Source organism: Colletes gigas, unplaced genomic scaffold (genome assembly GCF_013123115.1).
Source record: "Colletes gigas isolate AHSC1104 unplaced genomic scaffold, ASM1312311v1 Colletes_gigas_Sc00030, whole genome shotgun sequence".
Taxonomy (NCBI): Eukaryota; Metazoa; Arthropoda; class Insecta; order Hymenoptera; family Colletidae; genus Colletes; species Colletes gigas.
In genome coordinates, this window is record NW_025106659.1 from 723872 (window position 1) to 742817 (window position 18946).

Below are 18946 nucleotides of genomic sequence, written 5' to 3' on the forward strand. Positions count from 1 at the left end.
ACGTATAGATCACTGAGAGAATAATATTCGATGAGTAAACTATTACTACTTGATAAGCCAAAAATCATTGGTAAACTAAAATGTTCCTTAACGTTTATAAGTATTATTGAAAGGCTCTGAGATTATGAGTATAATGTTGCAGCGTAATAGTAAATTCATAAAGCCAGCGGATATAGAGTCACACCTTTCATAAATAATCAAGGTTTTTGCTCACCTCCCCCCTCCTTAGTGCCCCTAAGGTGGCTATTTAATTAGTAAATTCACTTAAAATCTGCGTGGTCCTCGAAATCTAGTTGCTCTATGACTTTACTACCTGTAATAACATCGACGATCGATGCCAGATGTTTTATGACCGGACTCAGGTACCGCGCGAAACATCTGGGCACCAAGCGCTGACCCAGGGGCCCGTAGCCCCCTCGCGGAAAAACCCAGACGAGGGAAAATTATTAAAAACCACCGTTACGTGCCTCCTCCTATCGATCAACTTCGCCGCCAAAATGATTGGCCAGTATATTGGCAATTTATGAACAAACTAAGACCGATGCTGCCTTCCATGGCCTTGGGTACGCCCATGGCGAGGTTAGCTTTTTGGGCGACCTTGGCCCAGGGAGCAGATTGAGTCAAAATATCAAACCAACACTGAGAAGAGCACAGAACACGAACAAACAGACCGAAGACTTCATCTGGCGGATACATCATATTGGGGGTTTCAAACATATCCCCCCAAACAGTTCCCCCCAAAATTAAGTTGGTGTGACATTGTGCTGCTGCACAAAACATATAAGTAATGGCCAAGTTTATCTAAAACTTCTCTTCGATGAAAATCAGTTCGAAGAGACGAAGTAAATCTTTACAAATACAAATATCTTAAGACCACACTCGACGAGACAGCCAAAAGAGATTTTGAAATTCGATAATGATATTACGAATTAACGTATCTACGTAAATACTTATCAATAGCGTTTCGACTAAAGAAGCGTCAGGTGAGCCACTAGAAGAATTAAGTTTCATCTCTAATCAAATCTCATATTTCATCTTTTTAACCGTGCAAATGTTAGTGAAATCAAACTAAACGAACTAACGTTTCGACTGTTATTAGTTTCGATAAATATTTGTATCTTCATTGTTTTTATAGAGGATGAATAATGTTTGTCCGTAGGAAGATGTACCAGCAGGCCCCCCTCGTTATTAGACGTAACGTAATTAGAAATATGGGCGTTTCTGTATATCGAAGCTATCCCCGATTGGTACAGTCACGCGTTTGCGCTGTACTAATTACTCATTAATCCTTTCGCGAGATGCGCATGCTCAATGAGGAAACTCGAAACGTCCCCAAACCGATGAAAGGGGTGTATCCTATTCGTCTCACGCAGCTTTCGAAGGGCTGTTTCGTCCCTTATATTTGAGATTGGGCCCGGATAAAACGATTCGTGCCCCTTAGATTTTAACGATCAACGATGTATTTCGAGGAGAACAAAATCGGCCATCGGACACTTCGATAACCGTCCCTTGTAAGTGTAAGTGATAACGTTGAAAGTGATAGTTGGCTTGATTTGCGAAGAAAACGTTGACATTTGTGTTTTATTTGTTTGCTCTATTTACACTTACAAGAGTGATGAATCCTGCGTGTTTTGATGTGTTTTTCCCCCCTTCAAGTCTCCGTTACAACTACCATCGATCGAAGTATTTTGGCGCGAAATCTGCACAGGACTCCCCGTGGTATGTTTAGGATATTCTAGATATACCACTTCCTACTGCTGTGAAACCCTGCATTTATGGTTTGCGTTGCAACACTAAGCATAATTAACAGTTCTGAACGATGTGGAATTAACAACACTCGAACTGTCGAGTAACAAACTTTTCACTACTTCTCAACGTTTAAAAATCCTTAACCCGCAATAGCAAAGGTTCCTCAGGGGGTACGATTTAAGCAAAAGCTCGTCTCTGGCAATCTTGCGAACGTAAGACTCGCCATATGTTTAACGATTTCGTTTACCGATGAAATTAAATAATAACCGATCGATACCACAAGTTCAACGCCTTTTTATGTACACGTCTGTCGGTAAGTCAAGATTCGTGGACATTGTCCCGCGGAACACTAATGGACGCTACTCTACTCGTGGGGTAGTAATGACCCTTGTTACTTTCATATTAACTACGTTCCATGGGAAACATCAGACTCGTAAAAAGGTAAGAACCGATTGAATCACGATTAGAATAAGGATTTTTAAAATGCACCCTTAGGGATGCACGCGATGGACGGAAACAATGGTGGAACACCTGTACGAGACCGAACTACATAATGCATTTAGCCGCGAATAACTAACTTGCAATTTTCCGTTCGAATTGTAACCCGATGACAATAATACCTTCGCGAATATTTAATAACACGGCAACTTTAAGATCGATACCTTCTCATAAAACGCTAATCGCTTCTGTTACCGATTATTAAACGTACATCCTGTACGAATACGCGTCTCACAACGTTTGCAGAATGTCAACGTTAAAACGTCCCTGAGTTGCCTACTTCGAAGATCGCGTAAAAAAGAAGCGGTCGTAGCCTTTTGAGGGTCCGATATCGTGTCGAGCCGCTTTTCTTAGAATGTAGGAAAGAAAAAGTAGTCGTAGAGTACCAAATCTGGCTATTACAATGACTGGTCGAGCGCGCTACCACCCTTTTCAACCCAAAAATTAACGCACTCACCGATTACTGTTCGCTTCGACATAATTTCTCGACTACCACTTACGGTCAAAAATACATAAAGTTGATTCTTTTCGATTATCCGTATTTAAAATTATAATAAATTTTTATCAGTTGTTTCTATACCAAAATAAAGTGTCTACCTTCCTGTGCAAGATTCATACGGTATAAATAACATAAAGCATAAAATACATAAAGTTGATTCATTCTGATTACCCGTATTTAAAATTATAATAAATTTTGATCAGTTGTTTCTATACCAAAATAAAGTGTCTACCTTCCTGTGCAAGATTCATACGGTATAAATAACATGAAGTATAAAATACATATAAGTTGATTCTTTTCGATTATCCGTATTTAAAATTATAATAGATTTTTATCAGTTGTTTCTATACCAAAATAAAGTGTCTACCTTCCTGTGCAAGATTCATACGGTATAAATAACATAAAGTATAAAATACATATAAGTTGATTCTTTTTGATTAACCGTACTTAAAATTATAATAGATTTTTATCAGTTGTTTCTATACCAAAATAAAGTGTCTACCTTCCTGTGCAAGATTCACAAGGTACAAAATGAAATCATCGTAATATCGTTAGAGGGAGAAATATGAACTGTATAAACAGATTTCCAAGAGGAATAGAAACGTCGAGTTTTCGAGTAAAAATTAACCTATTTAAACAATTTCTAGGGATAACGAATGTTTCAAAGATTCTCAAGGATTCGTAAAGTTAACGAACACCTGAAGTAAAATGATCATGGTAAAAAATTGGACACTTTCGCTTCTAAATCGCGTCTGTTTGCGATACCGTGTCGGTATCGGTTGTACAGCGTGACGAACGCATCCTCCTCGTATATGTATATCGGTATAAACCGGTATTTCCCCGAGGGATCACAACATCGCCCGTACGTAAGAATGGCCGCGTCTCGTCGTGACTCTACGAATTACTATTTCTATTTCTATTTCTATTTTCTATTTTTTGGGGGTGCTTCGTAGTAACACCATTTATCTTCTATTTTTTTAATTTTTCAATTCTCTATTTCCTTCTTCTACCTGTCTCCTGTTCCTTACTCCAGTTATTCCCCTCCTTTCTACTCTTTTAACTCCTTCTCCACCCCCTCGTCGTCTCCTTTTTCCCCTTCTTAACTCTACGAATTACACATGCACGTCATAGTTGTTCGTAGAGTAGCGGGTAACTCGGGCCAGCGTCGCATAAATCGAACGATATGAACCCGGCCACCAATTAGAGGTGGCCTTTAGCGCCGGAATAAAAACCGATCGCGCCTGGCGCGATCTCCTCGCTTCCATGCAGATATTCGACTAACGAACGCGAGAGCCCTCGCCGATTCCACGTACCTCGATACCCAACGAGTTACACGGAACCGCGCGCGCAGCTCGACTCTGAACTCGCTAGACTGCCCTCTGTCTCTTGCTATATACTCACTTACGTGCACATAATGCATGCCGGTGCATTCGAGCCGCAGCGCCATCGACACCTCCGCGTATCGCCAACGATCAAAAGATTCGCTAACGCGGCGGAACGAAAGGTCGTCGCGCGCTTATTACGCCGGACGAAATTTCTAGAAGACCACTTGTTCTGTAAATATATGCCAGCAACGCGAGAAAACCTTACGAGCACACGCGGTATCGTTACCGTGGAACGTAGACAAATTCAACTTTAGAAACGGGAACATTAACACTAGATTTACCGCCATCGATCACACCTATATTTATTGATACCTCTCGTGTTGACGGTTACCTTACAATACGATTTTTTTTTTAATTAGAATATGTATAAATTGTTAAAAAATAATATTTACGCATTCTGCAATTTTAAATATGGAATCAAACATCCGTCAAATTGACAACTTCCGTAAATCTAGTATTAAACGGCTGATCGAGGTGAGAACGAAATTCGTATGTAAACAGTATGTTTTTCCCGAGTATTCGCATATCGCGTTCTATGGACCCGTCATGTATGACGGATTAATTTAATCGTCGATCGTTTTGATTGTTTTCGACGCTTATCGTCAAATATTGATAATACAAATTGCAGAAAACTGCTGCAAAACAACGTTGAATTATTCGTCTCAAATGATCCTTTCCTTTCTAAAATCTGAAAAGAAACTGTAGACTTCCATTTAAGAAACTGATCTTGAGATGATTGTACGCATTTTAGGAAGAGCCAAAAAGATCTATCGATACTGAAAATGATCAGCGTAATTGAGTTAAATACGCGAATCGTTTTATGTATTATGTTTGTTTTCGAGCGCCGTTGAACTGATAAAAATTACTCGTGCTCCGCCGATGGTAATATTTTACGCGATATTTTATCTTTAGATTAACGACTCCGTGCTCTCCGTGCATAATGCATTCGGTTGCATTCGAGTTGCAGCGCCACCGATATCTACGTATCGCATTCGATCGCGAGAGTTATACCAAGGAAAGGTGTGTTACGTTCATTGTATACATTGAACACGTTCGGGAAGAACTTGCATTTCGGAGAGGATGTGTAACTTATTATGTATACGTTACAGTCGATAAAATGAAAGGTTCCGGTGGGGGAAGATACATTGACCTTATACACGGCGATCGAAGGAAACTGAAATCGAAGAAAAGGTACACGCGTTCGTGCGTTATTCGCGTCTTTTTATGTTTCGAGTAATTGTTACGAGGAGAACATTCCCCCCGGAGATTTATACATTTAAATCGAATAAAAAATACTAATGATACGTAAATTTGTTATGAAATCAGTTTTACAAGTTCTTCTAAATCTAAAATTTTCGAAATTACTGTTTGCAGTCCCTTTTAATAGCTGAACTTCTATTTTATTAGTTTGTATGATCTATACATACATTCTTCTAGCGAAATAGTGGTTCGTCTAACTTTTTGTTGTTTAGGACGCGATAACTTAGCAATCGCGTTTGAATCGCGGTATTTAAGGTGTCTAAAATTCAGAAACGTCTTGAAGGAAAAGAAGGATTTATTGCAGCCCGTAGGTGGGTGTCGAGGAGAAAAGAGTTATAAAAGTGTGTATTTCCCTCGCGAATAGTCCACTTTGTGCTTTCATCCAGCTCCCATAACCTCCCGTGACGATCACGTCGAGTATTCGAACAAAGTTCCTAAAGCTCTACCGAAATTAGAAGACTAATACCTTACGTCGCAACTGGAAATTGCCAAACTATAACAAAGAACGAATGGCGGGTTGAGAGCCAGGGTTTAAAATCCAGTCACATATTAAAGTTACAAAAACACCTCTACGAGCTCAGAAACGCGTTAAAAAATAACTCTATATAAAAATTGAAGGATGTTTAAATTCTGGAGTGAAATAACCATCGAGATGAACTTATTCCACCGTTTCGAAAACGCAGGGTTGAGAGACATAGTGGTGCAAGTCACATTTTAGCTATTTCGCATAAAATAATATTTTGCAATCGTCAATTGAAATGATTCCAGATAAATATTAACGTTACAAAAACACATTTAAAAGTGTAGAAAAGTGTTAAAAAATATCTTTGTGAAAATAATTGTATAATGTTTAAATTCTGGAGTGAAATTTCGGAAACATATTAGTGAAAATTTAATAATGAATAATATAACGTATAATACAATATGTAAGACTAGCACCATTATGGTTCCAAATGCTATGCTAATTTTGTTTAGCCACAAACGAAAGTTTCGCCATTTCTCGGCAAAGTATGAATTTACAAGTAAATTGGTTTTGATGATAAATAGAGGACAGTTTAAAGGTTTCAAATCCCCTGTTAACTCGAATTTGGGGGATTTGAACTTGCACCACTATGGTTCTCGACCCGCCAAGTATAGCGGGTCGGTTTTCTTACTCTTGACAGTGACAATATACTTTTGTTCTTCGCTGTGCATCGAACCCTCTAAAGACCGACGCGTGGAAACAAGAGAAAAGGAAGAGCGTCGCGATTACTTCGGTCGCGCCCTTCGGAAACCCGCGGACCTAGGGGGTGGCGGTGAGGTTGAATTGGTTCGAACGGATATATGCGAGACGTGATCCACGGCGCTCCGGACACGCTCACGCGCAATACACGCGACACTCGTCGAGTCGTGACGTACTAACATCACCGACGCGAGGAAAGCGCGCGCGCGCGCGCGAGAAAGAGAGATGGGCGCGTATCCGGGGTGGAGGAGGGGGGCTGAAGAAGGGGTTTCGAGTCTGATAAAGGAGAGGGATGAAAGGAGACGAAATGGGTGGAGAACAAGAAAATCGAAGGGGATGAGAGCGAGCCGGGAGAAGGAAAAGAGAGTATGCGAAAGACTCGCATAACGATCCCGTTTAAGAATCCCTCCCCATCCCTCCCGCGCGACGAGCCTTTACCCCGCTTAACTCCCAACGAAACCGGGCGAAATAACAGGCACTCGTGCTCTGCTCGCCACCCACCCCCGTCTTTCTCGTTCTCCTCCCCCCCCCCTTCCCCTCCGGTCGGAGGACAGCATTTGCAAAACTCCGACGTATATAATAATAATTACTAGCCGCGGATACTCCTATTCACCCTTTCTCCCCGTCCTCCCGCCGCCGCCTGGACAGATGGCGTGGCCTCCCCTCCAGAAATCGTGGACAGGGTGGTCCGTGGTCCACGCCTACCCAGCATCCCCCCAGCTCCGTGCTACGTCTCTGCCTTCCCCTCTTCTCTTCGTTTTCTCTTCCTTCTCGCATCCCCTCGGAACTTCTCCAATCTCTCATACTCGCGCTCTCGATACACCGGTGCCGAGGGAACGCTCGGAGGAGAGAAAAGCCGGCTAACGAGAAGTCGTCGCACGGGCAGGGGGGAATGTTAAATAGACGTTACGTTCCTCTCTGTCTCCTCCATTTTCGCTCCCCTCGTTTTCCTTCCTCGAGACACCGTCGTTCCCTCTTTCCCCTCGCTCTCTCTCTCTTTTTCTCCACCTTGGATTCCCCACCATATCGATGTCCCCCCACTCCGGCGGGGACTTCTCGTGAAATAAGCTCGCGTTCCCCCACCGCCGCGTAGAAATACACGACCGTCGACGGAAACGACCGAACGAGTCCGAGAATTCTTTACATTGTCGCTACGGACGCACACTATAGCTGCGCGCACGCTGCGTCGAGCGTGTCGTTCCCTCTTCGTTTGTGTACGTATTTCTTTCTCTTCCTCCGTGCTCCTCGTACGCGGACCTAAAGCGTCGATTGTATAATCGTGCCAGAAGAAAGAAAAGGAAAGGGAACCCGGCGGAGGATGAGGACCGATGATATCGAAACGAAAGACCTCCCCGCTTCCTCGACCGCTTTCTTTCGCATAGTCTTCGGACTTTTTAGAGTATTCTTCTTTTTCGTACTCCCTGATGACGATGGAACCGACCGAATCGACTGCAGCCTCGTACGCGGAATCTATACAGCGAACATGTCAAATTCATTTTTGCCCGAGAACCGATATAGTTGCACATTGTTACCATGTTACATAAAACAATGGTTCCTTGACCGTGGAACCTAAGAAAACCGTAGAAATTTTCAATATTTATTTTCACTGTGAATGTTTACTGAAATTAAAAGTTCCGCGATCGATTAGAATTTGTAATCGTATAGGAAGATTTCTTCCAAGAAAGTTCGCGTATTATCCGCAAAAATTTTCAAGCTCCCATGACCTCCTTGCTTCTTACCAATTCAAAATAAATTTTTCAGGCTGGCAGACATTGATTGAGTACAACCAAGGAGAGTAATATCTATAGAATTGACCGAATCGAATTCGAAGATTTTAAGCATAACGTGGGGATGCCTCTGTCGTTGTTCACTGTTCTATACGTTGGTCGTTTCCGTGATTAGATAATAAGTAACGATCGAACTGAACTTCGTGAGTATGTTAAAGATAAATCACCGTAATTGTAGTAAACATTAGTATTCGAACTTGTAGCAAACACGTAATACTAGACAAAGTAATCCAACCCCGCTATAGAAACGCAAAACGAGTAATTCTCCTCATTTTTATTAATTTCTACCATTAATCTGTTGGTATCTTGCTTTACGTGCCACGCAATGCTATTTGGTTTATCCCATAAACGATACGATTTTTCGAGTTGTGTGCAACGAGGCAATTAAACTGAATGTAACCACTGCCTATACGTTTGTTATAAACATCAATTCGAGTGGAAGTCAATGATTTTATATAAGTTTGAAAAGTTAAAAAGTTTCCTATTGTGTAGTTCTTATTCCATCAAACGATACTACGAAGCGCAAATTGATTCTCATAATTAATTAATGCCACTTTTGCTGGGGTTTAGGTGAACAGTGAGGGATGATTTTCTGAGTTCGAAAAACGATCGCGGGCAACGAAAGATTTCGAACGCGTCCCGGGAAGGGGGAAAGAAAGATGACGTAGGAAAAAAGGAAGAGAAAGGTCAGGATACCACGTTGCTCGTTCAGAACGGCAAACGAAGGTAAAGATGACTGGATAGATTCCTTAAGCGTTGCTCCAATCAGATCCCATGTCACTCGGTTCATTAATCCATTCAGGGTGTACTCCGAAAAGTCCCACGTTGTATTACAGAGTTACACTCGTACGGATGTAACGACGTGAATATGTAATGGCATTCAGAACGCGAGGAATCTCGAGCGTGACGAGATTCAATCAAATTATAATTGTACCGCGTCGATGTACCTTTTAAAGCGGTTTATGCTAAATCAAAGTTTGAATCTATAAATACGTGCTTGTTATTTTCGCGACGTAACTGTATTAACGCATTGAAAACCGGATACCATAAGCGTAAAGCCACTCACAGATTTTACCACGTGTGGAATTTGATAGCGTTCGTTTTAACTTCGACGAATTTCAGAAATACAAAAATGTATTCTCTTTCTTTGTCCTCTGTATGGTAATCTGTACGCTGCAAGGACATAAACTATCGTCGTTAATAATTGACGGGTCCAGAATCATAATGGCGTAGGCCATGTTTGTGTTGGTTCTCGTAAAATGGCGCTTTCCAATGCACTTCTTTAAAACTGCTCTCTTGTTTCTTGAAAAAGTTGTTGGTCTTCCCAATCTCTTCTTCTCTTCGGAATTTTGAGAATTTCGTATTCGTTTTAAGTGAAATTTGTTTTAAATAATCTTCGTTTACTTCCAAGTTTAATGATTTGTCACGTGGTATATGTGGTTATATATTCTATATAACGGAGTTAATATTGAAGATTTACACAATAATACACGCGAATATAACTCGTAGCAATATCTTACAATTTTAATTAAAAAATCTCATATTATTGGTTAATGTTTCTTTCGTACCTTCTGTTTGTTTACATCCTGATGTATGCTCTAGAAACTTCTTTGTCAAGTGCATAGTGACAGTCGTAGCGGTGTGTCTGACGATTTGGTCCAACGTAGTTTCCAGTTTTTCAAAGTATCGGAATCGGAACTAGAAAACAAGGACCCAGAAAGCTCAGACGCGTTCCGTGTTGATGTCATTAGGTGTGTTTTTGTAATGCCAGGTTACCTTCGATTATTTGCGGGACGGCTATCGAGAGAAAGAGAAAGAGAAAGAGAAATCAAAGGAAGAATGTGAAAGAGAAAAAGAGGGGAATAGGTGTATCGAGAGCTCCGCGGTAATCCGGCAGAGAGCAGCACGGTTGAAACGGGGATTTGCAAACAATAGGCCCGAAGCAGGGTGGATTCTTTAGATGGCGGCTTGATACGCATCGCATTTACATATTATTGCTATTATTAGGTAAACGGTCCTTCGAGCGCCTCTTTAACACTACGCGCTCGCCCTTCGAGGTATTTTACGAGCGACCGCGAGAGGCCCCCACCGATAAAAGCTGTGAGCCCCGTGGTCGGCTGTACCAGCGCCGTCTGTCGGTAGACAAAAATTGAACCACCGCCTGGACCGAGCGGGTGGGTGGCTGGAATTGTAAATAATCGACCGAATTGCTGGAAAAAGATTCTTATCGGATTTATACCCCCGTACCGTTCTATCCGCGCCGACTGCCAACGCTCGAGACACCTTGCAGTCACTTACGATGCCAGGAGCTGAAAATACTTTCCCCTTCGACTAGTTATTCGATACTATAACTTTATCCCATACCACTAAACTCCACGATCGGTTTGCGTTACTGGAAACACTAACGACGTTTTGCAAATATCTATCGAGCTCGTGTTCTAAAGATAACGGTCTGAAACATTCGTTCGAAAGACACGGTTAAGAATATTTTTTTAACGTACGTATAATTAACGTTTATTTTCTTACAATTCGCAGACCCCAGTTTGAGATACACTGGTACAGAGAACCGAGATCGCTTCTTCATTGTTGACCTTTGACCAGCGGATTCCGAGTACATTTTGACCTGTTTATTGTAACAACTGCGTAAAATGCAAATAGCACGTTTCATGTTTACCGTAGACACGGCTAGTCAAGTCGTAACACATTTGTCGCGACGCGTACAGAATACACGTTTGATAAGTTATCTCCCCGGTTGAAATGCGTGTAACGCCACGGTTATTGCACGATCGGCTTTTTAAAGCTGGCAACACTGGACCCGCGCGCATCGGAGTTCTCTAGACCGCGTGACGCCGGGGTCGAAATTAAAGACGCGGCTTTAGAAGGTACGGGGCCCCCGACGAAGTCGTGGAAGGCAAAAAGAAGGAAGGCGAAGAGGGATCGGAATCGCTCGATAAAACAGGGCGACGTTGGAAGCACCGATGGGCCCGGAACGATTCCGAAGGGGAGAAACATTGGGACCGATGGAAGGGGGAGGAACGAGTACGTACACACAATGGGGCCCAAGAAGAGAAGCCGAGAGCAAAAGCGGTGAATTAATTGTCGCTCGCGCCGCCGACGAAGCCGCTACGATCCGCAAGCCTGATTTGTGAGCCGCACGCGTGTATATCGTATGTGTATCTCCCCGTTCAACTCCTCCCTTTCTCCCCCTACTCCTTCATTTTCTCCTTCGGTCCTCTTCCCTTTCCATTCCTTTCGTTCTTCCCCTCTCGCTCGTCGTCTCCGCCGGCAACAAGAAGACCCGTGTAGAGGCCGCGACGATGGTGATGGAGACTGACAATGGAAACAAGCACAAAGAACGACAGAGTAAACAAACCGGAGAAAGAGAGACACGGAAGATGGAGGGTGAAAGAGGGCGGGGGGGGGCAGAAGGAACAGGAAACAAAAGCGGGATGGTGAGCAGAAAAAGGCAAAAGAAAAGGAAAACGCGAAAGAGAAAGAATCGTCAAGGAACCATCGAAAGGAGAAAGAACAAAGTACAGAAACTGAAAGATGCTACGAAAAATGCGGCGACCGCGGTCCCCGCGTTCCCCTCCCCTTCTCCTCGTGTCCCCCCCGCCCGCGTCGGTCCTCCTCTGCTTCTTCACTTCGCTCTCTTGTCCCCTGGTATCTCTCTTCTTGTTCGTTTTCTTTCCTTCCTCTTCTCTGTCTCTTTTTTATTTTTATTTTTTTTTATTTTTATTTATTATTCAATGGAGGCCAGGAGGTGCTCGTTAATTGATGGCACCGGCTATGGTCGAACGCAGAGAAAGGGAGGGAGAAAACTCGAGGTGGGTCTCCCCGTAGAAGGGGACCACGGGACCACCATCGCCTTATTTATAACGCCGGGGGTAACCGAATTCACGATCAAAATGCCGCGTTCCGCGGCATTGATGGATCGCCGCGGCCGTCCGCCGCGTCGCGGTGGCACTGGTATTTTCAAATGAACCCGCCCTTTTTCCTCGTCAAGCCCGCCATCGGCCAAACAGATTCCCTCCGCGCGGCATCATCGAATTCTGCCGGCTAAACCTGTCAGACGTTCGATTTCTATGTATACACAGCCTGCCGTTCATCGATCATGAATGTTTCGTCGACTCTCGCAATGAGATGTTGAAATATGCGTTACCGTTGCATTGACTTATTCGATTCACTCCTTTGTAGCGGTCGACCTTGCCTTCGAATGATTTAACGAGTTAACGCAGTGGTTCGTTACCTTTTTTTCTCTGCGCAGACCCCTTTCGGCAGTCTAATGGAGCTTGCTGGGCCCTTTCCGTGCAACGACGAGCACTGCTCGATTCCGTTGCAATTTTCCTTGTTCCCTGGTCTGTAATCGTTCAACGCGCAGCACTGCTGTAACTGTCGCGTTACGCTTCAGCAGTTCACAACGAATTACTCCTCTTCGATCCCACCATGCGCGAGAATCTTCTTTCCACGAAGGGTAGCTTCTGGGTTCCGACCCAATTTTTTACTCGTTAGCCTAGAATCGTACACAAAATTCACTTAATCTGTAAGATAGTATGTACTGCTCGATGAACCAACTATGTTTATAGTAATACATGTATTTTAAAGAATGTTTCGGTAAGAATACGGGTCCTCTATAAGTGTATATTCTTTACGCACAGTAGAGCACTCCGATGGTAGAAGATTTGGATCACGAAGGTTCGTACATTTAAGGTTCTGCTGTACTTAAATTCTATGTAAGATAACATGATCGAGTGTACCTCACATTCACGTTTCCTAACGTTGCCATTAAAAATAGCGTTTAAAATAATATACAAAAGTCGCATCGAAAGTACGACGGTTTCACGTAAATAATTTCCAAAATATTAAGTAATCTGGTACGAGCATAACAAATTTTTCAAGAAGCACAAAACTCATAAATATGTCTGTTTAAACAAATTTAAATCGCTCAGATATTTTCTGTTGAGACACGTTTATACATTATACAGGATGTAGCACTGATTTCCGTACAAATTTTGTAGGCGTGTTCTCTAGCTAAAAATAAAACGAAAATGTCGTATAAACGCAGAACCATAAATACTTTGTTGAAAATTTATGATCGTTTATATGACATTTTTCTAATTGGACCACAGAACACGTTGACAAAGTGTACGAATGTCTGTGCAACATCCCTGACACGCTAACGGTATCGCAATGTCTTTGAGTGAAACACTTGAGAGGGTTGCAGTTTGAAAGCTAATCGTGTTAAATGAAATCAATTTGTGGATTGATACTTTTTTTTGTATTAACATCCCTGCATGAGGTAAAACGTAGAAGGCGGTTGTGATTTAAGTTCAAACGTAATGAAACAATTTTTACAGGCTGCTGGGTCGTGGTTCCATGCACGTCTTTTCTTGTGAACAGTTTCAAAAGCTGATGGACGCGAGTGGCTTCCAAGGACCATGGTATTCCTTGGTGGACTTGGGGGCGGGCGACGGTGCCACAACCGCTCACGTTGCACATCTCTTTGAAAAAGTTTACGCCACAGAAATATCGCCACCGATGAGATGGGCTCTGACCAAAAGGAAATTTACGTAAGCTTCGTTCCACCTTGCAATACGAAATTAAAACGACAAACAAAGAGTTACTCGTATCCATTTACGATTGCATTCTCATTCCGACACTGAAACGAAAAAGTGTCCTTTGTAGAATTTTTTTTTTTTAAGTATACTATAAACACGAATTTGAAATTTTTTAAAATTAATATAATCGACTTATCAGAAGTTGGAAAACATTTTATAAGATCGTTAATTTTGTCAAAATTTACAAAACATTCGGAACAGTATAACTTAAGAAAATGCAACCAAAATGATCGATACTTGTTTTGAAATTACCAGGCTGCTTAATTTCACTGTCATCCGAAAATTAGGGGTAAGCGTAACGATGCTCTTATTGTTAATGGTACACGCTGGTTTGTAATGCCCCGTGGTGCACTAGTAACAAGTTTATTGCGCCGAATTGATTGGAGTAGAAGTTTACGGTGGTTTTACACCCCGGCTGTCTCCCCATCGATACGGACAGACCCCGGTTGCTTTGCTCGAATTGCTCGAATTTTAAATAAGTCTCTGCAGGGGTACGGGGCGCTCGTAACATTTTATAGAAATCCGTTTGGTCTTTCTCAAACGAGCCTGAACCCCTCTAAACATGTTTTGTCGCGCGTAACTTGATCGCGAATGAAAATCTGCAACGTATAAATAAAATATCAAGGAAATTTACGTCAACTGATTACTCCAGTCTGTACGTAAATATTTACGTGTTCTCTGGAATGCAAGAAGAAAAAAGAAACTAAAATGTACAATATAAAAAATTGTACTTCTCGTATTTTTCATATTATCTTTCTAAAAATACTTTTAACGGGTAAGACCACTGTAAAAACCTGAAATAAAGCGTATTTTTTTTTTTTTGGATGGATGGAAAAGTAAATCGATAATAATATTCAAGAATGTTATTAACCATGTCGTTAAGTGTTAAAAAAAATATATTTATTCAAAAATAGTGCAAAATGACGACGCTGGCGCCATTCTCTGCGGCACTCAGTGTAACTAACGTAAAGGGTACAGCCGAATTGAACGAACGATGGGTCATTCGACAGGTTTTCGACTATACCCTTTGTATCTGGAAAAAAATAAAAAATTTTCTCTTAATCTGCATGAGTATAGCTGAAGAAATACGTAGGGGATTTATGAAACATTAATTTCTGTGCGATTGGCGAGCATTTGAAGTAAAATGTTCAATTTTGTACAAAAAATGGGGCAATCATTTGTCAATAAATAATGTTAAAATTAAGATCCCCTACGTATGGACTCCATCTATACTAATATAGAGCAAGAGAAAATTTTTTTGTTCAACATTCTTGAATATTATTATCCTCTTACTTAAAAGTCGCAAAAGTACGCTTTATTTCAGGTTTTTACCTCTTACCTCTTGATTGACTTAACACTTTAATGGCCGCGCGTATCACGCGTATCACCACTGATATTATACACCAAAGTGAGATACACGAAGATGCCAGGAATATTATTATAAGGAATTCTAACCTCAACAAACGTATACGTGACAGCGGCCGTCAAAGTGTTAATGTCACTCTTTATCTCTTGATCGAGCACTGTTATAAAAAAAAAAGCTACATATTTACGTAATGTTTTAGGGTGCTCGACGTGGAAAAGTGGCACGAAACCGGCCCTTTCAGCGCCATACTCTGTCTAAATTTATTGGACAGATGCGACAGACCGAACACTCTACTGAGACGTCTGAGAACATCCCTGGCTCCCGGTGGACGTCTCGTCGTGGCGCTGGTACTTCCGTTCTGCCCTTACGTCGAGTGCGGGGCAAGGGACGATCACAAACCGTCGGAATATTTGCCGGTGAAAGGGAACGGTTTGGAAGGTCAGATCGCCAGCCTGGTCGACCGAGTTTTCGCGCCGTTGGGCTTAAGGTGCCTCGTGTGGAGCAAGCTGCCTTACCTTTGCGAGGGCGATCTCGGCCAGGCGTATTATTTTCTCGACGACGTGGTTTTCGTTTTAGAGGCACAGCCCGTTAGTACACAATCCTGCGAATTACCGATCGGGAGCGTTTCGAAAATCTCACACGCCAGAAACTTTTAGGACACCTCGCGTTATTCCGCCTCCGAGTGGACGGACACGGAGAGCCGTGGTAGGTGGCAACGTGCACGAACGAACTGGACGTGATCGGAAATGTTCGACGCAGGCAAGTCACACTTGTAAAAACATTTTAATTGATTGCTGTCATGAATCAGAATTATGCAAGAATACAGAAGAGCAATACTGGCAAGCGACAACGAGCTTAATGTGCAGATACAGCGGTAGCATTGGTGTGTATCGTATCATTAATTGTCCATTTGTAAACGACGAATGAACAAACGACGGTGCGCATTTTACAACGATCTTACTGTCAAAGTCGGTGCAGAAACTTGTACACGGTCTATGGTATAAATATGGCGCGAGAGCAATAAAAACTCGGAAACGTGTTCTGAAACGGTTCACGTGCGATCTTACATCACACATCTATTGTTTAATTCTCCTCGATACTTGATTTTTTTTGTACCCTCGTCAGACTTTGTTTCCGCGCTAACCTCAACTTCGTTCGGCATGTAGAATGTATTTCATCTAACTTGGTCACAGAAAATATCTTCATTGCAGTATTTGCGGCGCAGGTAAGTGCCTGATGTAGCTACCGGTTTGTCTCGAAAGGGCGAAATGTGACATTTCCAAGATCATATAGATCATAGAACGACGCATTTTTCAATATCAAGCTTTACTTATTTAATTATGCGTACCGCTGATCTCAAGATACACTTAAACAAAACAAAATTAACATTTGCATGGTAAGAAAAAAAAAAAAAACAAAAAATTACCTTAACGATAAACTATTATTCGTTATATCTTTTGCCCCTTCGAAACAAACAAATACCGTCCTAGATGTTTTCATATACCATCAAAGTAACAAAAATATTTTAAGTGATCAGGTTGAGCAAAACACGTTGCACGCTGCGGTTTAATCATGGATATGCTTAGTTATGTCGATACTCCGACAGCAAGACAAACGATAATACGTTTGCATTAGTTTTATATAGCTACTAGAAGAAATAAGTCCATTTAGTTGTTGTAAATACACTTTGGTGTGTAACAGGTAGTAATTGTCGAATTACTTAGATATTGCAGTAGCCTTATATTAAGATATATTAAATAACAAAAACATGGGCTATACAGGACTCAAATTTCTGTGATTTTTAACGCTTCAAGAAAATGATTTCGAGCAATTTATAAAATTTCAAATGCCAAATTTGGATAACTAAAAATTGTCTGCCCCCGTTCGTTAAAGTCCAGTATAATCAAATTTCCAGTTAACGTACAACTAGTTTACTTTTTATAACTTCAACGAATTTTGAGAATTTAATTCGTAATAATATTGCAACTTTTTTTTTCTTAAATGCCTCGATTATAGAACTAACTAGTACTAATAAACGCATTGTATTTTCAAATTTATGGAAATATATGCAAGTGATCTTGAAAGCTTGTTATCGTCTCCAGTACCTACAGATTCGATTTTTTCAATTTAAGGTACTGTACAAAATATGCCCACTTACATATATGTATGTTAATTAAAATATGAGTATTAAAACAAAAAATAAAAGCGAAACACGATATTTTCCGTTTGGCAATGACACGTTCACGAGTATGAATGAAACCGGTGTGAAAATCTGAGTCCTGTTAACAATCGATCGACACATTTTTTTTGTAGATATTGTAAATAAATATACATGCGTTTATAACAGACACATCTAGACAGGTTGTTGAGAAGACATATATTAGAACCGAGAGAACATATTACTTACACTATACCAAGTAAAAAATACTTGATCAATGCAGGCTGAGAAATAATCTTGCATGCAATTAATTTGCTCTCTTCCGTTCATTACAAATTGTAACGTGAATTCATTCATAATGTTATCTAACTTGAAGAGAAACAAAAAAAATGACGATTACCACGGAAACCGCAAATCACTAACTGTGCCTAATTAATTTGTTTCAACCTGCGTTGATCAAGGATTTCTTACTAAATTTAGTCTGTAACTAAGTATTTCCAAAGTCCTAAACATTTGTTTGTCAACAGCCTGTAAAAAGATATTTATACACAAACATACGTAGGCATTCGTACGTGTCCATATAAAATTTTGCTATTTCATAGCCGAAACTTTATGTTCATCGAATCCGCGTACAAACAAGATCCACGCATTCATACCTTTTTCCACGCACTCGATACACAAATTTATTGTTTATATTCAGAAACGTATAATCCGTAATTTGATATTATCGAGCAAGAAGGAAACATTTCACCATCGCAGATATGCGTATAACAATCGAGTTTAAAACGACTTTACTTCTACAATCAAAATAAAATGCATTCCATCGAGGGATATCGATCGAGATTACACAATATTTTATCGCGAATTTCGCGGTTCGCAGAGGTAATATCGCTTTTAAGTAATATTAGTGCACAGGGAAAATTTTGAGCGTCAGTGCGAATCACACTTTAAAACTTTTTCTAATAATGTAACTTGTTCTTGTAACATGCTCTTGAAAAATATCTATAAATTGTCCAATGATTTATTTTTTTTTTTTTTCACGTGCACACCGCATGTCACTGCCCATGGAGCTTATAAATTATTGCAAATTCTAACACTTTTCACTCTTGATTGCGAATAATACTAGACATAACAACAATATATGCTTGACTTATTCTCGTAAATAAACAATAATGCATTCAATGTAATTTTAAAGAAAACTATACATATATATATAAACATACAAATTGAATATTTACTTCAACTAGGCAACTTTGCTATGACTTTGGTCATTTAAATCAAAACGATATATCAGTTATGTAATAAACGTTAGAAGAATATTAAAAAATTATATAGTGCGAGGTCAAATGATAACAATTATGATTCCTTACGCCTCCATATTTAAAATATCCACAGTAATATTTA

General features: G+C 40.8%; 1 protein-coding gene across 2 annotated transcripts in view; it reads left to right on the forward strand.

Moving 5' to 3' along the window:
• Nucleotides 1–18946, forward strand: part of LOC122401945 (protein-L-histidine N-pros-methyltransferase) — a 46615-nt gene that overhangs the window by 26769 nt on the left and 900 nt on the right. The window contains exons 3-5 of one of the 2 annotated variants that reach the window (XR_006259481.1): nucleotides 13758–13970; nucleotides 15584–15971; nucleotides 16041–16609. Coding sequence is in view for 1 of the 2 variants with exons in the window: in XM_043404411.1 (XP_043260346.1) it covers nucleotides 13758–13970; nucleotides 15584–15971; nucleotides 16041–16124 (685 nt within the window). In the remaining variant the exon portion in view is untranslated. Of the gene's footprint in view, nucleotides 1–13757; nucleotides 13971–15583; nucleotides 15972–16040; nucleotides 16714–18946 lie in introns of those variants that run through there. The other variant, XM_043404411.1, reaches the window with a different exon arrangement.